A 24,886-nucleotide genomic window follows, 5' to 3' on the forward strand; every position below is an offset into this window, starting at 1 on the left:
AGACCTGAACCTTTCCTTCATGAAATACTCTCTTTATTGAAATTGACAAACTCTTGATCTTAAGCTTTATGGTGATTGCAACATTTTCATAAAGGACTTAGAATTGAAACACAGTGGATGGATGGATCGATCAAATTTGAATTTCAAATGTCGGTTTTGAGACCCAAAAAAAGAGAGTTTAATCGTAAAAGTTTCCCCTCATTTCTTGTTAGTAAGGTATAATTCTGGGCTCTTAGCGTTCATAACAAAGAGGGTGAAATCATAGTGAACTGAGGGCTAGAACGTGCAAATGGAAAAAAGTTTTAGTCACCGAAGATCGGGGTAAGTTTGGTTAACCCCATGATTTTGCGCCTCAATTTCTCTTTTCTTAGTTAATGTTAATTGCTGAGATTGGTACCGACATGTTCAAGTTCAAGATATCTTGAAGTTTGGTGAAGGAACCAATTTCAATCGAGGCCTAGAATGTGCTGATCGAGGGTGATATCGTTCTATTTAAGCCTTCCCCACGCGCATGTCGGAATGGTCACAAGGTAGAAGATGATCATGTGGTTGGTTCAACTGAACTAGCCATTAATGGTTGATCTAAACCCCATCCTTTAAACTATTTAATGTTTTTGTTCAATTTTAACCAAAGGAGGATCCTAAATTGTGATTTAACTTCAGTCTTTCTTCCCGTTTTTTCAGTCTTGTCTATTTCATTTTTTAGTTGTATCCAAATCCATTTTCCCCTTTGTAATATATTTAAAGTCTTGTAATTTTATGTTAACCTGGTATTGTTTAACTTAATTAGATTTTAATTTTACTGCATTTTCTTATTTTATTTTATTCTACTTTACTTATATTGTTATTCGCTTTCGCATTCGTCTTTTTACTTTCGAAGTCTCCGAATTCGTGCTTGACATCTTGGATTTTCCATGCCGCCATATTATAAAATTACGAATAAAAGAATTATAAAACTTTAGGGCATAAATCCCAACAATGGGAGACTTGAAGCAGTAGCAGCAGGAGACTGAATCCTCCAAAAAGATTGGTAGAAATCCATGACAAGGACTTCACAGCGAGAACAACTACAATCAATGGTCCTCGTCCCGCTTCATCTACAAGGTGGTGTATCGAGAATCTGAATACCCACAAACGGTGGACCTTCATGCCTTCCTAGCCAAAGCGTCAAAAACCCTGCATTGGGGGTCCTAAAGTACCTATTTGCTTTCCAAAAAAGACTGGTAGAGACAAAAGAGTCAAGGTCTTACGTACGTTGAGGACTAGGTTAACCATAGATCGGCCAAGAGCACAACGGTCGACTCTAGAGCTATGCACAACTTTATGATAGAGACCGAAGGAAAACATTAATCATTCTATAGTACAAAGATAGAAATGATGAAAGTTGTCAATTCGGTACTTTTATCTACCCCAAGAGTTTTAAAGAGAACTCCGATAAGTGAGAGAGAGTAAAAAAAGTGTATTAATGATAAAAAAAAATTTGTTGATCGATATAAAAACGGCATATCATTGATATAGTCTATCAATGATAGACTTGGAGACTTCGAGAAGTGTAACAATCGTAAGTTATTTCTTTGTGTGATGCATTTGTAAATTTAATGGATAGTTCCAAATAGGACCAACAATTTTGCTTCTCTTAATTTGTGTGACATCTTTGCAAATAAAAGGTCATCGACTTTATACTACATCACTAACTACAAATAAAAAAAATACTAAGAAAAATATATGATAGTGACTTCTCGAAACTATCTTATAGAATATTTTATTATTCTTATTATATTAGAGAATCCATATAGAATCGGTATCTAAAAATATAAACACGGGAAAGTATTAGGAAATTATTCTTATTATAGTTAGGACGTTGAGAAGCCCAATAGACCGTCAATGCAACTGATATTGATACATTGCATAGTTCTTTAGTTCACCCAGACAACTAAAATTAAACATCTCTTTTAGAAAACAATGGGTTGGAAAAAATAGGGTTTTTTTAGTTAAGATCTCCCCATCCCTTTTTAAGTAAATCATATTGACAAAGAAACTTTTTTTAAATTCAATAATTACCTAGGCGACCCCTAATTAAAATTGGTTAAACCGTATAAAAAGAATAATGGTTAAATAGAACAAGAAACCGTATAAAACCAATAATGGTTAAATAGAACAAGAATAGAATAGTACTTGAGACGCGTGGGTTAAAGTTAGAGTTAGAAGGGTAAGCATTAACCTACAAATATCACTCCACAGCTCTTCCATTTTCCTATCACTTGCTTCCTTTCATTTTCCTATCACTTGCTTCCTTTTTCTCTCTCTCATGCTTATCACCAACCCTTGTGTCATCAAGTTTTCTTCCGCTCTTCTAGTAACCTTCCATGTTTTTCTTTCCCTTCAACTTCTGTTTTTTAACCATGCCTTGGCTGCTGAATTAACATTCAATATTATTAGCCTCGGTGCCAAGCCCGATGGAAAGACCGATGCCTCGTCTGTGCTTCAAATGACATGGGCTAAGGCTTGTGACTCGTCTACACCGGCCACTATTTACGTTCCCGATGGTATATTCTACGTTCGAAGTGTGAGCTTTAATGGGCCTTGTAAGAACAATGTTATTACCGTTCTCATCGATGGAACTCTTGTGGCTTCCTCGGACATTCAAGTTTTAGCTAAAACTAAATCTTGGATTGAGTTTAGTCACATAGATGGGCTTTCCATTACTGGCGGTACTATCGATGGGCAAGGAACTGCCTTATGGAATTGTAAACACTCGGGGAAGAGTTGCCCCGTTGGAGCCACGGTATGCAAAATTTGAGTTGGCTTGATAAAAAATAAAATTTGAAAATTTTTCTTCGGCCGAAGGTTGAAAGAAAATGAATCGATTAATTTAAAATATATACTGATTCTTGCTTTTGATTCTTTTGAATCGATAGAGCCTTCAAATAAATGATGCACAAAACGTGAACATCAATGGATTATCTTCGATTAACAGCCAAAAGTTCAACATTGTGGTGCATGGGTGTCAAAACGTGCATATGACAAGAGTGAATGTCTCGGCTGCAGACGATAGTCCAAACACTGATGGCATCCATGTGCAACAATCATCAGATGTGACCATCCTCAATTCGAGCATTAGCAACGGTGACGACTGCATCTCAATCAGTCCAGGGACCTCCAACTTGTGGATGGAAAGTATTACATGCGGACCTGGACATGGAATCAGGTAGCTAGAGATAGATTATGACGAACATGTTTCGAGATTGTTTTTTAAAGGGTTAAACAAATTTGTCGCATTAAATTTTAAATGATAAAACAAAAGGTTGAATTAAATTTGAAGGATTAAAAATATATTCTAAAGTTATTTTGAGGGTGCCAAAAAAGATTTAAATTATTTTAAAAATATTTTGGATCAAAATTGTTATTTAATGTACTAGGTTAGAGTGAGAAAATTAAACCTCATGAAAAATTTGGTATTTTATTGAATGTATTTGTAGCATTGGGAGCTTGGGGATAAAGGCCGAGGAGGATGGAGTGCATAACGTTACACTGACACTATCTACTTTCACCGGGACTCAGAATGGAGTAAGGATTAAGTCTTGGGGAAGACCAAGCCGTGGATTTGCTACAAAAGTTTATTTTCAACACATCATTATGGATAATGTGAAAAACCCGATCATAATTGATCAAAATTACTGTCCACATGAGACAGACTGTCCTGGTCAGGTATAATTTCTCGTAAATCTCAAACAAGTTAATTTTTTTCTAATTGTATTTAACCTTAAATTTGAATAGAACTCAATATTTTAATTTTATAAATAATTGATTTATTTTCTCTTTAATTGTTTGAAATTTGTTTGGTTTAAAATGGGTGCTAAATTATTAGTATTATTTCTTTGTTAAATTAAATTACTTTTGTGGGTAATAAATTGCGGACTCCATTACCCTTACATATCTTAAAATGGTATGAAGTTTTTAGGCGGTAAAAAAGTTTTGTAGATATTCTTGTTTATCAGTTTCCGTAGCATACGTTGATCGTTCTTCTTTATTCTAACAGGCTTCTGGAGTTAAAGTCAGCGAAGTAACATACGAAGACATCAAGGGAACTTCCGCCACTGAAATAGCAATCAATTTTGATTGTAGCCCAATAAATCATTGCACTGGATTAAGCATGAAAGACATAAACCTAACTTACGAGAATCACATCGCTAAAGCTTCATGTAAAAATGCCGAAGGAACTACCTCTGGTGTGGTTGAACCTTCTGGTTGCTTAGCAGACAAATCTAATTTTTGGCAAAACGTGTTGGTACTAAGATTAAAGGATAATAAAAATGCTCTAGAGGGCTTATAAATTATTTACCAATTCTACCATAAAAATCGAACAACTTTGACAAAAGCTGAAACCCAATAAACATTTTCGTATGGTATGGTATTTAGTGATTTAAAACAATTGCAGTCGTGGAGTAGGTCTAAGTGTTCCCACTAGACGAGACAATGTCAATGAAATATTATACTAGAATAACTCTTATTGCTATAGTTGTGAAATATTATACTAGAATAACTCTTATTCCGGTAGTGGTTTAAGTAACTATTAGTTTGCTCAACCACATCATTAACAATCTTAATAAATCTACCAATTATTTTAGATACCGTAGTTTATCCTTTTAAGAGTTCAGCTTAATATTGACCCGTGCAAATAACTTCCATAGGAGGACAGTCCAAAAGCCACCGCGAACCTCTATATGGATCTCACATTATGAACCAATGATCGAGACCGTACGATATATTGTCATGTTTCCTTCTCGCTATTTTGAAAATAGTTCGTACTTACGCAAACTAGGGTAGACTTATTTATTTGCAAGTGAACGCGAACTTAAAACCCACTTTGTTGTCAATAACTTCCCTTCGAGACTTTGTGGCCATCTACCAATATTTTTCTTTTTATTTTTAGGGCTTTTTTTAATCATTCCGCATTGGACAAGACTTCTCTAGAGTTGAATTTGGGACTTATGGGCTCAATCTTAGGAACGAAGAAATGAACTATTGAGTAAGACCTGAACCTTTCCTTCATGAAATACTCTCTTTATTGAAATTGACAAACTCTTGATCTTAAGCTTTATGGTGATTGCAACATTTTCATAAAGGACTTAGAATTGAAACACAGTGGATGGATGGATCGATCAAATTTGAATTTCAAATGTCGGTTTTGAGACCCAAAAAAAGAGAGTTTAATCCTAAAAGTTTCCCCTCATTTCTTGTTAGTAAGGTATAATTCTGGGCTCTTAGCGTTCATAACAAAGAGGGTGAAATCATAGTGAACTGAGGGCTAGAACGTGCAAATGGAAAAAAGTTTTAGTCACCGAAGATCGGGGTAAGTTTGGTTAACCCCATGATTTTGCGCCTCAATTTCTCTTTTCTTAGTTAATGTTAATTGCTGAGATTGGTACCGACATGTTCAAGTTCAAGATATCTTGAAGTTTGGTGAAGGAACCAATTTCAATCGAGGCCTAGAATGTGCTGATCGAGGGTGATATCGTTCTATTTAAGCCTTCCCCACGCGCATGTCGGAATGGTCACAAGGTAGAAGATGATCATGTGGTTGGTTCAACTGAACTAGCCATTAATGGTTGATCTAAACCCCATCCTTTAAACTATTTAATGTTTTTGTTCAATTTTAACCAAAGGAGGATCCTAAATTGTGATTTAACTTCAGTCTTTCTTCCCGTTTTTTCAGTCTTGTCTATTTCATTTTTTAGTTGTATCCAAATCCATTTTCCCCTTTGTAATATATTTAAAGTCTTGTAATTTTATGTTAACCTGGTATTGTTTAACTTAATTAGATTTTAATTTTACTGCATTTTCTTATTTTATTTTATTCTACTTTACTTATATTGTTATTCGCTTTCGCATTCGTCTTTTTACTTTCGAAGTCTCCGAATTCGTGCTTGACATCTTGGATTTTCCATGCCGCCATATTATAAAATTACGAATAAAAGAATTATAAAACTTTAGGGCATAAATCCCAACAATGGGAGACTTGAAGCAGTAGCAGCAGGAGACTGAATCCTCCAAAAAGATTGGTAGAAATCCATGACAAGGACTTCACAGCGAGAACAACTACAATCAATGGTCCTCGTCCCGCTTCATCTACAAGGTGGTGTATCGAGAATCTGAATACCCACAAACGGTGGACCTTCATGCCTTCCTAGCCAAAGCGTCAAAAACCCTGCATTGGGGGTCCTAAAGTACCTATTTGCTTTCCAAAAAAGACTGGTAGAGACAAAAGAGTCAAGGTCTTACGTACGTTGAGGACTAGGTTAACCATAGATCGGCCAAGAGCACAACGGTCGACTCTAGAGCTATGCACAACTTTATGATAGAGACCGAAGGAAAACATTAATCATTCTATAGTACAAAGATAGAAATGATGAAAGTTGTCAATTCGGTACTTTTATCTACCCCAAGAGTTTTAAAGAGAACTCCGATAAGTGAGAGAGAGTAAAAAAAGTGTATTAATGATAAAAAAAAATTTGTTGATCGATATAAAAACGGCATATCATTGATATAGTCTATCAATGATAGACTTGGAGACTTCGAGAAGTGTAACAATCGTAAGTTATTTCTTTGTGTGATGCATTTGTAAATTTAATGGATAGTTCCAAATAGGACCAACAATTTTGCTTCTCTTAATTTGTGTGACATCTTTGCAAATAAAAGGTCATCGACTTTATACTACATCACTAACTACAAATAAAAAAAATACTAAGAAAAATATATGATAGTGACTTCTCGAAACTATCTTATAGAATATTTTATTATTCTTATTATATTAGAGAATCCATATAGAATCGGTATCTAAAAATATAAACACGGGAAAGTATTAGGAAATTATTCTTATTATAGTTAGGACGTTGAGAAGCCCAATAGACCGTCAATGCAACTGATATTGATACATTGCATAGTTCTTTAGTTCACCCAGACAACTAAAATTAAACATCTCTTTTAGAAAACAATGGGTTGGAAAAAATAGGGTTTTTTTAGTTAAGATCTCCCCATCCCTTTTTAAGTAAATCATATTGACAAAGAAACTTTTTTTAAATTCAATAATTACCTAGGCGACCCCTAATTAAAATTGGTTAAACGGTATAAAAACAATAATGGTTAAATAGAACAAGAAACCGTATAAAACCAATAATGGTTAAATAGAACAAGAATAGAATAGTACTTGAGACGCGTGGGTTAAAGTTAGAGTTAGAAGGGTAAGCATTAACCTACAAATATCACTCCACAGCTCTTCCATTTTCCTATCACTTGCTTCCTTTTTCTCTCTCTCATGCTTATCACCAACCCTTGTCTCATCAAGTTTTCTTCCGCTCTTCTAGTAACCTTCCATGTTTTTCTTTCCCTTCAACTTCTGTTTTTTAACCATGCCTTGGCTGCTGAATTAACATTCAATATTATTAGCCTCGGTGCCAAGCCCGATGGAAAGACCGATGCCTCGTCTGTGCTTCAAATGACATGGGCTAAGGCTTGTGACTCGTCTACACCGGCCACTGTTTACGTTCCCGATGGTATATTCTACGTTCGAAGTGTGAGCTTTAATGGGCCTTGTAAGAACAATGTTATTACCGTTCTCATCGATGGAACTCTTGTGGCTTCCTCAGACATTCAAGTTTTAGCTAAAACTAAATCTTGGATTGAGTTTAGTCACATAGATGGGCTTTCCATTACTGGCGGTACTATCGATGGGCAAGGAACTGCCTTATGGAATTGTAAACACTCGGGGAAGAGTTGCCCCGTTGGAGCCACGGTATGCAAAATTTGAGTTGGTTTGATAAAAAATAAAATTTGAAAATTTTTCTTCGGCCGAAGGTTGAAAGAAAATGAATCGATTAATTTAAAATATATACTGATTCTTGCTTTTGATTCTTTTGAATCGATAGAGCCTTCAAATAAATGATGCACAAAACGTGAACATCAATGGATTATCTTCGATTAACAGCCAAAAGTTCAACATTGTGGTGCATGGGTGTCAAAACGTGCATATGACAAGAGTGAATGTCTCGGCTGCAGACGATAGTCCAAACACTGATGGCATCCATGTGCAACAATCATCAGATGTGACCATCCTCAATTCGAGCATTAGCAACGGTGACGACTGCATCTCAATCAGTCCAGGGACCTCCAACTTGTGGATGGAAAGTATTACATGCGGACCTGGACATGGAATCAGGTAGCTAGAGATAGATTATGACGAACATGTTTCGAGATTGTTTTTTAAAGGGTTAAACAAATTTGTCGCATTAAATTTTAAATGATAAAACAAAAGGTTGAATTAAATTTGAAGGATTAAAAATATATTCTAAAGTTATTTTGAGGGTGCCAAAAAAGATTTAAATTATTTTAAAAATATTTTGGATCAAAATTGTTATTTAATGTACTAGGTTAGAGTGAGAAAATTAAACCTCATGAAAAATTTGGTATTTTATTGAATGTATTTGTAGCATTGGGAGCTTGGGGATAAAGGCCGAGGAGGATGGAGTGCATAACGTTACACTGACACTATCTACTTTCACCGGGACTCAGAATGGAGTAAGGATTAAGTCTTGGGGAAGACCAAGCCGTGGATTTGCTACAAAAGTTTATTTTCAACACATCATTATGGATAATGTGAAAAACCCGATCATAATTGATCAAAATTACTGTCCACATGAGACAGACTGTCCTGGTCAGGTATAATTTCTCGTAAATCTCAAACAAGTTAATTTTTTTCTAATTGTATTTAACCTTAAATTTGAATAGAACTCAATATTTTAATTTTATAAATAATTGATTTATTTTCTCTTTAATTGTTTGAAATTTGTTTGGTTTAAAATGGGTGCTAAATTATTAGTATTATTTCTTTGTTAAATTAAATTACTTTTGTGGGTAATAAATTGCGGACTCCATTACCCTTACATATCTTAAAATGGTATGAAGTTTTTAGGCGGTAAAAAAGTTTTGTAGATATTCTTGTTTATCAGTTTCCGTAGCATACGTTGATCGTTCTTCTTTATTCTAACAGGCTTCTGGAGTTAAAGTCAGCGAAGTAACATACGAAGACATCAAGGGAACTTCCGCCACTGAAATAGCAATCAATTTTGATTGTAGCCCAATAAATCATTGCACTGGATTAAGCATGAAAGACATAAACCTAACTTACGAGAATCACATCGCTAAAGCTTCATGTAAAAATGCCGAAGGAACTACCTCTGGTGTGGTTGAACCTTCTGGTTGCTTAGCAGACAAATCTAATTTTTGGCAAAACGTGTTGGTACTAAGATTAAAGGATAATAAAAATGCTCTAGAGGGCTTATAAATTATTTACCAATTCTACCATAAAAATCGAACAACTTTGACAAAAGCTGAAACCCAATAAACATTTTCGTATGGTATGGTATTTAGTGATTTAAAACAATTGCAGTCGTGGAGTAGGTCTAAGTGTTCCCACTAGACGAGACAATGTCAATGAAATATTATACTAGAATAACTCTTATTGCTATAGTTGTGAAATATTATACTAGAATAACTCTTATTCCGGTAGTGGTTTAAGTAACTATTAGTTTGCTCAACCACATCATTAACAATCTTAATAAATCTACCAATTATTTTAGATACCGTAGTTTATCCTTTTAAGAGTTCAGCTTAATATTGACCCGTGCAAATAACTTCCATAGGAGGACAGTCCAAAAGCCACCGCGAACCTCTATATGGATCTCACATTATGAACCAATGATCGAGACCGTACGATATATTGTCATGTTTCCTTCTCGCTATTTTGAAAATAGTTCGTACTTACGCAAACTAGGGTAGACTTATTTATTTGCAAGTGAACGCGAACTTAAAACCCACTTTGTTGTCAATAACTTCCCTTCGAGACTTTGTGGCCATCTACCAATATTTTTCTTTTTATTTTTAGGGCTTTTTTTAATCATTCCGCATTGGACAAGACTTCTCTAGAGTTGAATTTGGGACTTATGGGCTCAATCTTAGGAACGAAGAAATGAACTATTGAGTAAGACCTGAACCTTTCCTTCATGAAATACTCTCTTTATTGAAATTGACAAACTCTTGATCTTAAGCTTTATGGTGATTGCAACATTTTCATAAAGGACTTAGAATTGAAACACAGTGGATGGATGGATCGATCAAATTTGAATTTCAAATGTCGGTTTTGAGACCCAAAAAAAGAGAGTTTAATCCTAAAAGTTTCCCCTCATTTCTTGTTAGTAAGGTATAATTCTGGGCTCTTAGCGTTCATAACAAAGAGGGTGAAATCATAGTGAACTGAGGGCTAGAACGTGCAAATGGAAAAAAGTTTTAGTCACCGAAGATCGGGGTAAGTTTGGTTAACCCCATGATTTTGCGCCTCAATTTCTCTTTTCTTAGTTAATGTTAATTGCTGAGATTGGTACCGACATGTTCAAGTTCAAGATATCTTGAAGTTTGGTGAAGGAACCAATTTCAATCGAGGCCTAGAATGTGCTGATCGAGGGTGATATCGTTCTATTTAAGCCTTCCCCACGCGCATGTCGGAATGGTCACAAGGTAGAAGATGATCATGTGGTTGGTTCAACTGAACTAGCCATTAATGGTTGATCTAAACCCCATCCTTTAAACTATTTAATGTTTTTGTTCAATTTTAACCAAAGGAGGATCCTAAATTGTGATTTAACTTCAGTCTTTCTTCCCGTTTTTTCAGTCTTGTCTATTTCATTTTTTAGTTGTATCCAAATCCATTTTCCCCTTTGTAATATATTTAAAGTCTTGTAATTTTATGTTAACCTGGTATTGTTTAACTTAATTAGATTTTAATTTTACTGCATTTTCTTATTTTATTTTATTCTACTTTACTTATATTGTTATTCGCTTTCGCATTCGTCTTTTTACTTTCGAAGTCTCCGAATTCGTGCTTGACATCTTGGATTTTCCATGCCGCCATATTATAAAATTACGAATAAAAGAATTATAAAACTTTAGGGCATAAATCCCAACAATGGGAGACTTGAAGCAGTAGCAGCAGGAGACTGAATCCTCCAAAAAGATTGGTAGAAATCCATGACAAGGACTTCACAGCGAGAACAACTACAATCAATGGTCCTCGTCCCGCTTCATCTACAAGGTGGTGTATCGAGAATCTGAATACCCACAAACGGTGGACCTTCATGCCTTCCTAGCCAAAGCGTCAAAAACCCTGCATTGGGGGTCCTAAAGTACCTATTTGCTTTCCAAAAAAGACTGGTAGAGACAAAAGAGTCAAGGTCTTACGTACGTTGAGGACTAGGTTAACCATAGATCGGCCAAGAGCACAACGGTCGACTCTAGAGCTATGCTCAACTTTATGATAGAGACCGAAGGAAAACATTAATCATTCTATAGTACAAAGATAGAAATGATGAAAGTTGTCAATTCGGTACTTTTATCTGCCCCAAGAGTTTTAAAGAGAACTCCGATAAGTGAGAGAGAGTAAAAAAANAAAAAAAATTTGTTGATCGATATAAAAACGGCATATCATTGATATAGTCTATCAATGATAGACTTGGAGACTTCGAGAAGTGTAACAATCGTAAGTTATTTCTTTGTGTGATGCATTTGTAAATTTAATGGATAGTTCCAAATAGGACCAACAATTTTGCTTCTCTTAATTTGTGTGACATCTTTGCAAATAAAAGGTCATCGACTTTATACTACATCACTAACTACAAATAAAAGAAATACTAAGAAAAATATATGATAGTGACTTCTCGAAACTATCTTATAGAATATTTTATTATTCTTATTATATTAGAGAATCCATATAGAATCGGTATCTAAAAATATAAACACGGGAAAGTATTAGGAAATTATTCTTATTATAGTTAGGACGTTGAAAAGCCCAATAGACCGTCAATGCAACTGATATTGATACATTGCATAGTTCTTTAGTTCACCCAGACAACTAAAATTAAACATCTCTTTTAGAAAACAATGGGTTGGAAAAAATAGGGTTTTTTTAGTTAAGATCTCCCCATCCCTTTTTAAGTAAATCATATTGACAAAGAAACTTTTTTTAAATTCAATAATTACCTAGGCGACCCCTAATTAAAATTGGTTAAACCGTATAAAAAGAATAATGGTTAAATAGAACAAGAAACCGTATAAAACCAATAATGGTTAAATAGAACAAGAATAGAATAGTACTTGAGACGCGTGGGTTAAAGTTAGAGTTAGAAGGGTAAGCATTAACCTACAAATATCACTCCACAGCTCTTCCATTTTCCTATCACTTGCTTCCTTTCATTTTCCTATCACTTGCTTCCTTTTTCTCTCTCTCATGCTTATCACCAACCCTTGTGTCATCAAGTTTTCTTCCGCTCTTCTAGTAACCTTCCATGTTTTTCTTTCCCTTCAACTTCTGTTTTTTAACCATGCCTTGGCTGCTGAATTAACATTCAATATTATTAGCCTCGGTGCCAAGCCCGATGGAAAGACCGATGCCTCGTCTGTGCTTCAAATGACATGGGCTAAGGCTTGTGACTCGTCTACACCGGCCACTATTTACGTTCCCGATGGTATATTCTACGTTCGAAGTGTGAGCTTTAATGGGCCTTGTAAGAACAATGTTATTACCGTTCTCATCGATGGAACTCTTGTGGCTTCCTCGGACATTCAAGTTTTAGCTAAAACTAAATCTTGGATTGAGTTTAGTCACATAGATGGGCTTTCCATTACTGGCGGTACTATCGATGGGCAAGGAACTGCCTTATGGAATTGTAAACACTCGGGGAAGAGTTGCCCCGTTGGAGCCACGGTATGCAAAATTTGAGTTGGCTTGATAAAAAATAAAATTTGAAAATTTTTCTTCGGCCGAAGGTTGAAAGAAAATGAATCGATTAATTTAAAATATATACTGATTCTTGCTTTTGATTCTTTTGAATCGATAGAGCCTTCAAATAAATGATGCACAAAACGTGAACATCAATGGATTATCTTCGATTAACAGCCAAAAGTTCAACATTGTGGTGCATGGGTGTCAAAACGTGCATATGACAAGAGTGAATGTCTCGGCTGCAGACGATAGTCCAAACACTGATGGCATCCATGTGCAACAATCATCAGATGTGACCATCCTCAATTCGAGCATTAGCAACGGTGACGACTGCATCTCAATCAGTCCAGGGACCTCCAACTTGTGGATGGAAAGTATTACATGCGGACCTGGACATGGAATCAGGTAGCTAGAGATAGATTATGACGAACATGTTTCGAGATTGTTTTTTAAAGGGTTAAACAAATTTGTCGCATTAAATTTTAAATGATAAAACAAAAGGTTGAATTAAATTTGAAGGATTAAAAATATATTCTAAAGTTATTTTGAGGGTGCCAAAAAAGATTTAAATTATTTTAAAAATATTTTGGATCAAAATTGTTATTTAATGTACTAGGTTAGAGTGAGAAAATTAAACCTCATGAAAAATTTGGTATTTTATTGAATGTATTTGTAGCATTGGGAGCTTGGGGATAAAGGCCGAGGAGGATGGAGTGCATAACGTTACACTGACACTATCTACTTTCACCGGGACTCAGAATGGAGTAAGGATTAAGTCTTGGGGAAGACCAAGCCGTGGATTTGCTACAAAAGTTTATTTTCAACACATCATTATGGATAATGTGAAAAACCCGATCATAATTGATCAAAATTACTGTCCACATGAGACAGACTGTCCTGGTCAGGTATAATTTCTCGTAAATCTCAAACAAGTTAATTTTTTTCTAATTGTATTTAACCTTAAATTTGAATAGAACTCAATATTTTAATTTTATAAATAATTGATTTATTTTCTCTTTAATTGTTTGAAATTTGTTTGGTTTAAAATGGGTGCTAAATTATTAGTATTATTTCTTTGTTAAATTAAATTACTTTTGTGGGTAATAAATTGCGGACTCCATTACCCTTACATATCTTAAAATGGTATGAAGTTTTTAGGCGGTAAAAAAGTTTTGTAGATATTCTTGTTTATCAGTTTCCGTAGCATACGTTGATCGTTCTTCTTTATTCTAACAGGCTTCTGGAGTTAAAGTCAGCGAAGTAACATACGAAGACATCAAGGGAACTTCCGCCACTGAAATAGCAATCAATTTTGATTGTAGCCCAATAAATCATTGCACTGGATTAAGCATGAAAGACATAAACCTAACTTACGAGAATCACATCGCTAAAGCTTCATGTAAAAATGCCGAAGGAACTACCTCTGGTGTGGTTGAACCTTCTGGTTGCTTAGCAGACAAATCTAATTTTTGGCAAAACGTGTTGGTACTAAGATTAAAGGATAATAAAAATGCTCTAGAGGGCTTATAAATTATTTACCAATTCTACCATAAAAATCGAACAACTTTGACAAAAGCTGAAACCCAATAAACATTTTCGTATGGTATGGTATTTAGTGATTTAAAACAATTGCAGTCGTGGAGTAGGTCTAAGTGTTCCCACTAGACGAGACAATGTCAATGAAATATTATACTAGAATAACTCTTATTGCTATAGTTGTGAAATATTATACTAGAATAACTCTTATTCCGGTAGTGGTTTAAGTAACTATTAGTTTGCTCAACCACATCATTAACAATCTTAATAAATCTACCAATTATTTTAGATACCGTAGTTTATCCTTTTAAGAGTTCAGCTTAATATTGACCCGTGCAAATAACTTCCATAGGAGGACAGTCCAAAAGCCACCGCGAACCTCTATATGGATCTCACATTATGAACCAATGATCGAGACCGTACGATATATTGTCATGTTTCCTTCTCGCTATTTTGAAAATAGTTCGTACTTACGCAAACTAGGGTAGACTTATTTATTTGCAAGTGAACGCGAACTTAAAACCCACTTTGTTGTCAATAACTTCCCTTCGAGACTTTGTGGCCATCTACCAATATTTTTCTTTTTATTTTTAGGGCTTTTTTTAATCATTCCGCATTGGACAAGACTTCTCTAGAGTTGAATTTGGGACTTATGGGCTCAATCTTAGGAACGAAGAAATGAACTATTGAGTAAGACCTGAACCTTTCCTTCATGAAATACTCTCTTTATTGAAATTGACAAACTCTTGATCTTAAGCTTTATGGTGATTGCAACATTTTCATAAAGGACTTAGAATTGAAACACAGTGGATGGATGGATCGATCAAATTTGAATTTCAAATGTCGGTTTTGAGACCCAAAAAAAGAGAGTTTAATCCTAAAAGTTTCCCCTCATTTCTTGTTAGTAAGGTATAATTCTGGGCTCTTAGCGTTCATAACAAAGAGGGTGAAATCATAGTGAACTGAGGGCTAGAACGTGCAAATGGAAAAAAGTTTTAGTCACCGAAGATCGGGGTAAGTTTGGTTAACCCCATGATTTTGCGCCTCAATTTCTCTTTTCTTAGTTAATGTTAATTGCTGAGATTGGTACCGACATGTTCAAGTTCAAGATATCTTGAAGTTTGGTGAAGGAACCAATTTCAATCGAGGCCTAGAATGTGCTGATCGAGGGTGATATCGTTCTATTTAAGCCTTCCCCACGCGCATGTCGGAATGGTCACAAGGTAGAAGATGATCATGTGGTTGGTTCAACTGAACTAGCCATTAATGGTTGATCTAAACCCCATCCTTTAAACTATTTAATGTTTTTGTTCAATTTTAACCAAAGGAGTATCCTAAATTGTGATTTAACTTCAGTCTTTCTTCCTGTTTTTTCAGTCTTGTCTATTTCATTTTTTAGTTGTATCCAAATCCATTTTCCCCTTTGTAATATATTGAAAGTCTTGTAATTTTATGTTAACCTGGTATTGTTTAACTTAATTAGATTTTAATTTTACTGCATTTTCTTATTTTATTTTATTCTACTTTACTTATATTGTTATTCGCTTTCGCATTCGTCTTTTTACTTTCGAAGTCTCTGAATTCGTGCTTGACATCTTGGATTTTCCATGCCGCCATATTATAAAATTACGAATAAAAGAATTATAAAACTTTAGGGCATAAATCCCACAATGGGAGACTTGAAGCAGTAGCAGCAGGAGACTGAATCCTCCAAAAAGATTGGTAGAAATCCATGACAAGGACTTCACAGCGAGAACAACTACAATCAATGGTCCTCGTCCCGCTTCATCTACAAGGTGGTGTATCGAGAATCTGAATACCCACAAACGGTGGACCTTCATGCCTTCCTAGCCAAAGCGTCAAAAACCCTGCATTGGGGTCCTAAAGTACCTATTTGCTTTCCAAAAAAGACTGGTAGAGACAAAAGAGTCAAGGTCTTACGTACGTTGAGGACTAGGTTAACCATAGATCGGCCAAGAGCACAACGGTCGACTCTAGAGCTATGCACAACTTTATGATAGAGACCGAAGGAAAACATTAATCATTCTATAGTACAAAGATAGAAATGATGAAAGTTGTCAATTCGGTACTTTTATCTACCCCAAGAGTTTTAAAGAGAACTCCGATAAGTGAGAGAGAGTAAAAAAAGTGTATTAATGATAAAAAAAAATTTGTTGATCGATATAAAAACGGCATATCATTGATATAGTCTATCAATGATAGACTTGGAGACTTCAAGAAGTGTAACAATCGTAAGTTATTTCTTTGTGTGATGCATTTGTAAATTTAATGGATAGTTCCAAATAGGACCAACAATTTTGCTTCTCTTAATTTGTGTGACATCTTTGCAAATAAAAGGTCATCGACTTTATACTACATCACTAACTACAAATAAAAAAAATATTAAGAAAAATATATGATAGTGACTTCTCGAAACTATCTTATAGAATATTTTATTATTCTTATTATATTAGAGAATCCATATAGAATCGGTATCTAAACATATAAACACGGGAAAGTATTAGGAAATTATTCTTATTATAGTTAGGACGTTGAGAAGCCCAATAGACGGTCAATGCAACTGATATTGATACATTGCATAGTTCTTTAGTTCACCCAGACAACTAAAATTAAACATCTCTTTTAGAAAACAATGGGTTGGAAAAAATAGGGTTTTTTTAGTTAAGATCTCCCCATCCCTTTTTAAGTAAATCATATTGACAAAGAAACTTTTTTTAAATTCAATAATTACCTAGGCGACCCCTAATTAAAATTGGTTAAACCGTATAAAAAGAATAATGGTTAAATAGAACAAGAAACCGTATAAAACCAATAATGGTTAAATAGAACAAGAATAGAATAGTACTTGAGACGCGTGGGTTAAAGTTAGAGTTAGAAGGGTAAGCATTAACCTACAAATATCACTCCACAGCTCTTCCATTTTCCTATCACTTGCTTCCTTTCATTTTCCTATCACTTGCTTCCTTTCATTTTCCTATCACTTGCTTCCTTTTTCTCTCTCTCATGCTTATCACCAACCCTTGTGTCATCAAGTTTTCTTCCGCTCTTCTAGTAACCTTCCATGTTTTTCTTTCCCTTCAACTTCTGTTTTTTAACCATGCCTTGGCTGCTGAATTAACATTCAATATTATTAGCCTCGGTGCCAAGCCCGATGGAAAGACCGATGCCTCGTCTGTGCTTCAAATGACATGGGCTAAGGCTTGTGACTCGTCTACACCGGCCACTATTTACGTTCCCGATGGTATATTCTACGTTCGAAGTGTGAGCTTTAATGGGCCTTGTAAGAACAATGTTATTACCGTTCTCATCGATGGAACTCTTGTGGCTTCCTCGGACATTCAAGTTTTAGCTAAAACTAAATCTTGGATTGAGTTTAGTCACATAGATGGGCTTTCCATTACTGGCGGTACTATCGATGGGCAAGGAACTGCCTTATGGAATTGTAAACACTCGGGGAAGAGTTGCCCCGTTGGAGCCACGGTATGCAAAATTTGAGTTGGCTTGATAAAAAATAAAATTTGAAAATTTTTCTTCGGCCGAAGGTTGAAAGAAAATGAATCGATTAATTTAAAATATATACTGATTCTTGCTTTTGATTCTTTTGAATCGATAGAGCCTTCAAATAAATGATGCACAAAACGTGAACATCAATGGATTATCTTCGATTAACAGCCAAAAGTTCAACATTGTGGTGCATGGGTGTCAAAACGTGCATATGACAAGAGTGAATGTCTCGGCTGCAGACGATAGTCCAAACACTGATGGCATCCATGTGCAACAATCATCAGATGTGACCATCCTCAATTCGAGCATTAGCAACGGTGACGACTGCATCTCAATCAGTCCAGGGACCTCCAACTTGTGGATGGAAAGTATTACATGCGGACCTGGACATGGAATCAGGTAGCTAGAGATAGATTATGACGAACATGTTTCGAGATTGTTTTTTAAAGGGTTAAACAAATTTGTCGCATTAAATTTTAAATGATAAAACAAAAGGTTGAATTAAATTTGAAGGATTAAAAATATATTCTAAAGTTATTTTGAGGGTGCCAAAAAAGATTTAAATTATTTTAAAAATATTTTGGATCAAAATTGTTATTTAATGTACTAGGTTAGAGTGAGAAAATTAAACCTCATGAAAAATTTGGTATTTTATTGAATGTATTTGTAGCATTGGGAGCTTGGGGATAAAGGCCGAGGAGGATGGAGTGCATAACGTTACACTGACACTATCTACTTTCACCGGGACTCAGAATGGAGTAAGGATTAAGTCTTGGGGAAGACCAAGCCGTGGATTTGCTACAAAAGTTTATTTTCAACACATCATTATGGATAATGTGAAAAACCCGATCATAATTGATCAAAATTACTGTCCACATGAGACAGACTGTCCTGGTCAGGTATAATTTCTCGTAAATCTCAAACAAGTTAATTTTTTTCTAATTGTATTTAACCTTAAATTTGAATAGAACTCAATATTTTAATTTTATAAATAATTGATTTATTTTCTCTTTAATTGTTTGAAATTTGTTTGGTTTAAAATGGGTGCTAAATTATTAGTATTATTTCTTTGTTAAATTAAATTACTTTTGTGGGTAATAAATTGCGGACTCCATTACCCTTACATATCTTAAAATGGTATGAAGTTTTTAGGCGGTAAAAAAGTTTTGTAGATATTCTTGTTTATCAGTTTCCGTAGCATACGTTGATCGTTCTTCTTTATTCTAACAGGCTTCTGGAGTTAAAGTCAGCGAAGTAACATACGAAGACATCAAGGGAACTTCCGCCACTGAAATAGCAATCAATTTTGATTGTAGCCCAATAAATCATTGCACCGGATTAAGCATGAAAGACATAAACCTAACTTACGAGAATCACATCGCTAAAGCTTCATGTAAAAATGCCGAAGGAACTACCTCTGGTGTGGTTGAACCTTCTGGTTGCTTAGCAGACAAATCTAATTTTTGGCAAAACGTGTTGGTACTAAGATTAAAGGATAATAAAAATGCTCTAGAGGGCTTATAAATTATTTACCAATTCTACCATAAAAATCGAACAACTTTGACAAAAGCTGAAACCCAATAAACATTTTCGTATGGTATGTATTTAGTGATTTAAAACAATTGCAGTCGTGGAGTAGGTCTAAGTGTTCCCACTAGACGAGACAATGTCAATGAAATATTATACTAGAATAACTCTTATTGCTATAGTTGTGAAATATTATACTAGAATAACTCTTATTCCGGTAGTGGTTTAAGTAACTATTAGTTTGCTCAACCACATCATTAACAATCTTAATAAATCTACCAATTATTTTAGATACCGTAGTTTATCCTTTTAAGAGTTCAGCTTAATATTGACCCGTGCAAATAACTTCCATAGGAGGACAGTCCAAAAGCCACCGCGAACCTCTATATGGATCTCACATTATGAACCAATGATCGAGACCGTACGATATATTGTCATGTTTCCTTCTCGCTATTTTGAAAATAGTTCGTACTTACGCAAACTAGGGTAGACTTATTTATTTGCAAGTGAACGCGAACTTAAAACCCACTTTGTTGTCAATAACTTCCCTTCGAGACTTTGTGGCCATCTACCAATATTTTTCTTTTTATTTTTAGGGCTTTTTTTAATCATTCCGCATTGGACAAGACTTCTCTAGAGTTGAATTTGGGACTTATGGGCTCAATCTTAGGAACGAAGAAATGAACTATTGAGTAAGACTTGAACCTTTCCTTCATGAAATACTCTCTTTATTGAAATTGACACACTCTTGATCTTAAGCTTTATGGTGATTGCAACATTTTCATAAAGGACTTAGAATTGAAACACAGTGGATGGATGGATCGATCAAATTTGAATTTCAAATGTCGGTTTTGAGACCCAAAAAAAGAGAGATTAATCGTAAAAGTTTCCCCTCATTTCTTGTTAGTAAGGTATAATTCTGGGCTCTTAGCGTTCATAACAAAGAGGGTGAAATCATAGTGAACTGAGGGCTAGAACGTGCAAATGGAAAAAAGTTTTAGTCACCGAAGATCGGGGCAAGTTTGGTTAACCCCATTATTTTGCGCCTCAATTTCTCTTTTCTTAGTTAATGTTAATTGCTGAGATTGGTACCGACATGTTCAAGTTCAAGATATCTTGAAGTTTGGTGAAGGAACCAATTTCAATCGAGGCCTAGAATGTGCTGATCGAGGGTGATATCGTTCTATTTAAGCCTTCCCCACGCGCATGTCGGAATGGTCACAAGGTAGAAGATGATCATGTGGTTGGTTCAACTGAACTAGCCATTAATGGTTGATCTAAACCCCATCCTTTAAACTATTTAATGTTTTTGTTCAATTTTAACCAAAGGAGGATCCTAAATTGTGATTTAACTTCAGTCTTTCTTCCCGTTTTTTCAGTCTTGTCTATTTCATTTTTTAGTTGTATCCAAATCCATTTTCCCCTTTGTAATATATTGAAAGTCTTGTAATTTTATGTTAACCTGGTATTGTTTAACTTAATTAGATTTTAATTTTACTGCATTTTCTTATTTTATTTTATTCTACTTTACTTATATTGTTATTCGCTTTCGCATTCGTCTTTTTACTTTCGAAGTCTCCGAATTCGTGCTTGACATCTTGGATTTTCCATGCCGCCATATTATAAAATTACGAATAAAAGAATTATAAAACTTTAGGGCATAAATCCCAATAATGGGAGACTTGAAGCAGTAGCAGCAGGAGACTGAATCCTCCAAAAAGATTGGTAGAAATCCATGACAAGGACTTCACAGCGAGAACAACTACAATCAATGGTCCTCGTCCCGCTTCATCTACAAGGTGGTGTATCGAGAATCTGAATACCCACAAACGGTGGACCTTCATGCCTTCCTAGCCAAAGCGTCAAAAACCCTGCATTGGGGGTCCTAAAGTACCTATTTGCTTTCCAAAAAAGACTGGTAGAGACAAAAGAGTCAAGGTCTTACGTACGTTGAGGACTAGGTTAACCATAGATCGGCCAAGAGCACAACGGTCGACTCTAGAGCTATGCACAACTTTATGATAGAGACCGAAGGAAAACATTAATCATTCTATAGTACAAAGATAGAAATGATGAAAGTTGTCAATTCGGTACTTTTATCTACCCCAAGAGTTTTAAAGAGAACTCCGATAAGTGAGAGAGAGTAAAAAAAGTGTATTAATGATAAAAAAAAATTTGTTGATCGATATAAAAACGGCATATCATTGATATAGTCTATCAATGATAGACTTGGAGACTTCGAGAAGTGTAACAATCGTAAGTTATTTCTTTGTGTGATGCATTTGTAAATTTAATGGATAGTTCCAAATAGGACCAACAATTTTGCTTCTCTTAATTTGTGTGACATCTTTGCAAATAAAAGGTCATCGACTTTATACTACATCACTAACTACAAATAAAAAAAATACTAAGAAAAATATATGATAGTGACTTCTCGAAACTATCTTATAGAATATTTTATTATTCTTATTATATTAGAGAATCCATATAGAATCGGTATCTAAAAATATAAACACGGGAAAGTATTAGGAAATTATTCTTATTATAGTTAGGACGTTGAGAAGCCCAATAGACCGTCAATGCAACTGATATTGATACATTGCATAGTTCTTTAGTTCACCCAGACAACTAAAATTAAACATCTCTTTTAGAAAACAATGGGTTGGAAAAAATAGGGTTTTTTTAGTTAAGATCTCCCCATCCCTTTTTAAGTAAATCATATTGACAAAGAAACTTTTTTTAAATTCAATAATTACCTAGGCGACCCCTAATTAAAATTGGTTAAACCGTATAAAAAGAATAATGGTTAAATAGAACAAGAAACCGTATAAAACCAATAATGGTTAAATAGAACAAGAATAGAATAGTACTTGAGACGCGTGGGTTAAAGTTAGAGTTAGAAGGGTAAGCATTAACCTACAAATATCACTCCACAGCTCTTCCATTTTCCTATCACTTGCTTCCTTTCATTTTCCTATCACTTGCTTCCTTTTTCTCTCTCTCATGCTTATCACCAACCCTTGTGTCATCAAGTTTTCTTCCGCTCTTCTAGTAACCTTCCATGTTTTTCTTTCCCTTCAACTTCTGTTTTTTAACCATGCCTTGGCTGCTGAATTAACATTCAATATTATTAGCCTCGGTGCCAAGCCCGATGGAAAGACCGATGCCTCGTCTGTGCTTCAAATGACATGGGCTAAGGCTTGTGACTCGTCTACACCGGCCACTATTTACGTTCCCGATGGTATATTCTACGTTCGAAGTGTGAGCTTTAATGGGCCTTGTAAGAACAATGTTATTACCGTTCTCATCGATGGAACTCTTGTGGCTTCCTCGGACATTCAAGTTTTAGCTAAAACTAAATCTTGGATTGAGTTTAGTCACATAGATGGGCTTTCCATTACTGGCGGTACTATCGATGGGCAAGGAACTGCCTTATGGAATTGTAAACACTCGGGGAAGAGTTGCCCCGTTGGAGCCACGGTATGCAAAATTTGAGTTGGCTTGATAAAAAATAAAATTTGAAAATTTTTCTTCGGCCGAAGGTTGAAAGAAAATGAATCGATTAATTTAAAATATATACTGATTCTTGCTTTTGATTCTTTTGAATCGATAGAGCCTTCAAATAAATGATGCACAAAACGTGAACATCAATGGATTATCTTCGATTAACAGCCAAAAGTTCAACATTGTGGTGCATGGGTGTCAAAACGTGCATATGACAAGAGTGAATGTCTCGGCTGCAGACGATAGTCCAAACACTGATGGCATCCATGTGCAACAATCATCAGATGTGACCATCCTCAATTCGAGCATTAGCAACGGTGACGACTGCATCTCAATCAGTCCAGGGACCTCCAACTTGTGGATGGAAAGTATTACATGCGGACCTGGACATGGAATCAGGTAGCTAGAGATAGATTATGACGAACATGTTTCGAGATTGTTTTTTAAAGGGTTAAACAAATTTGTCGCATTAAATTTTAAATGATAAAACAAAAGGTTGAATTAAATTTGAAGGATTAAAAATATATTCTAAAGTTATTTTGAGGGTGCCAAAAAAGATTTAAATTATTTTAAAAATATTTTGGATCAAAATTGTTATTTAATGTACTAGGTTAGAGTGAGAAAATTAAACCTCATGAAAAATTTGGTATTTTATTGAATGTATTTGTAGCATTGGGAGCTTGGGGATAAAGGCCGAGGAGGATGGAGTGCATAACGTTACACTGACACTATCTACTTTCACCGGGACTCAGAATGGAGTAAGGATTAAGTCTTGGGGAAGACCAAGCCGTGGATTTGCTACAAAAGTTTATTTTCAACACATCATTATGGATAATGTGAAAAACCCGATCATAATTGATCAAAATTACTGTCCACATGAGACAGACTGTCCTGGTCAGGTATAATTTCTCGTAAATCTCAAACAAGTTAATTTTTTTCTAATTGTATTTAACCTTAAATTTGAATAGAACTCAATATTTTAATTTTATAAATAATTGATTTATTTTCTCTTTAATTGTTTGAAATTTGTTTGGTTTAAAATGGGTGCTAAATTATTAGTATTATTTCTTTGTTAAATTAAATTACTTTTGTGGGTAATAAATTGCGGACTCCATTACCCTTACATATCTTAAAATGGTATGAAGTTTTTAGGCGGTAAAAAAGTTTTGTAGATATTCTTGTTTATCAGTTTCCGTAGCATACGTTGATCGTTCTTCTTTATTCTAACAGGCTTCTGGAGTTAAAGTCAGCGAAGTAACATACGAAGACATCAAGGGAACTTCCGCCACTGAAATAGCAATCAATTTTGATTGTAGCCCAATAAATCATTGCACTGGATTAAGCATGAAAGACATAAACCTAACTTACGAGAATCACATCGCTAAAGCTTCATGTAAAAATGCCGAAGGAACTACCTCTGGTGTGGTTGAACCTTCTGGTTGCTTAGCAGACAAATCTAATTTTTGGCAAAACGTGTTGGTACTAAGATTAAAGGATGATAAAAATGCTCTAGAGGGCTTATAAATTATTTACCAATTCTACCATAAAAATCGAACAACTTTGACAAAAGCTGAAACCCAATAAACATTTTCTTATGGTATGGTATTTAGTGATTTAAAACAATTGCAGTCGTGGAGTAGGTCTAAGTGTTCCCACTAGACGAGACAATGTCAATGAAATATTATACTAGAATAACTCTTATTGCTATAGTTGTGAAATATTATACTAGAATAACTCTTATTGCTATAGTTGTGAAATATTATACTAGAATAACTCTTATTCCGGTAGTGGTTTAAGTAACTATTAGTTTGCTCAACCACATCATTAACAATCTTAAAAAATCTACCAATTATTTTAGATACCGTAGTTTATCCTTTTAAGAGTTCAGCTTAATATTGACCCGTGCAAATAACTTCCATAGGAGGACAGTCCAAAAGCCACCGCGAACCTCTATATGGATCTCAC

General features: G+C 34.9%; 5 protein-coding genes across 5 annotated transcripts; all 5 read left to right on the top strand.

The window, feature by feature from the left end:
- The first annotated feature begins 2,308 nt into the window (after positions 1–2,308).
- LOC111471800 (polygalacturonase-like) lies at positions 2,309–4,333 on the top strand. The gene is made up of 4 exons (XM_023117466.1): positions 2,309–2,785; positions 2,919–3,208; positions 3,480–3,708; positions 4,040–4,333. The coding sequence occupies exons 1-4, from the start codon at positions 2,309–2,311 to the stop codon at positions 4,331–4,333; spliced, it is 1,290 nt and encodes a 429-aa protein (XP_022973234.1).
- Positions 4,334–7,315: 2,982 nt separating this feature from the next.
- On the top strand, positions 7,316–9,340 carry LOC111471801 (polygalacturonase-like). Its single transcript, XM_023117467.1, has 4 exons — positions 7,316–7,792; positions 7,926–8,215; positions 8,487–8,715; positions 9,047–9,340. The coding sequence occupies exons 1-4, from the start codon at positions 7,316–7,318 to the stop codon at positions 9,338–9,340; spliced, it is 1,290 nt and encodes a 429-aa protein (XP_022973235.1).
- Positions 9,341–12,334: 2,994 nt separating this feature from the next.
- LOC111471802 (polygalacturonase-like) lies at positions 12,335–14,359 on the top strand. The gene is made up of 4 exons (XM_023117468.1): positions 12,335–12,811; positions 12,945–13,234; positions 13,506–13,734; positions 14,066–14,359. Exons 1-4 carry the CDS (start codon positions 12,335–12,337, stop codon positions 14,357–14,359), a joined length of 1,290 nt encoding a protein of 429 aa, XP_022973236.1.
- A 3,030-nt stretch (positions 14,360–17,389) lies between these two features.
- Positions 17,390–19,414, top strand: LOC111471803 (polygalacturonase-like). The gene is made up of 4 exons (XM_023117469.1): positions 17,390–17,866; positions 18,000–18,289; positions 18,561–18,789; positions 19,121–19,414. Exons 1-4 carry the CDS (start codon positions 17,390–17,392, stop codon positions 19,412–19,414), a joined length of 1,290 nt encoding a protein of 429 aa, XP_022973237.1.
- Positions 19,415–22,420: 3,006 nt separating this feature from the next.
- LOC111471804 (polygalacturonase-like) lies at positions 22,421–24,400 on the top strand (the record flags this gene model as incomplete). Its single annotated transcript, XM_023117470.1, has 4 exons — positions 22,421–22,897; positions 23,031–23,320; positions 23,592–23,820; positions 24,152–24,400. Coding segments are annotated over exons 1-4 (1,245 nt in total), but the record flags the coding sequence as incomplete, so codon positions are not given.
- Between the last annotated feature and the right edge of the window lie 486 nt (positions 24,401–24,886).

Source organism: Cucurbita maxima, unplaced genomic scaffold (assembly GCF_002738345.1).
Source record: "Cucurbita maxima cultivar Rimu unplaced genomic scaffold, Cmax_1.0 Cma_Scf00058, whole genome shotgun sequence".
Taxonomy (NCBI): Eukaryota; Viridiplantae; Streptophyta; class Magnoliopsida; order Cucurbitales; family Cucurbitaceae; genus Cucurbita; species Cucurbita maxima.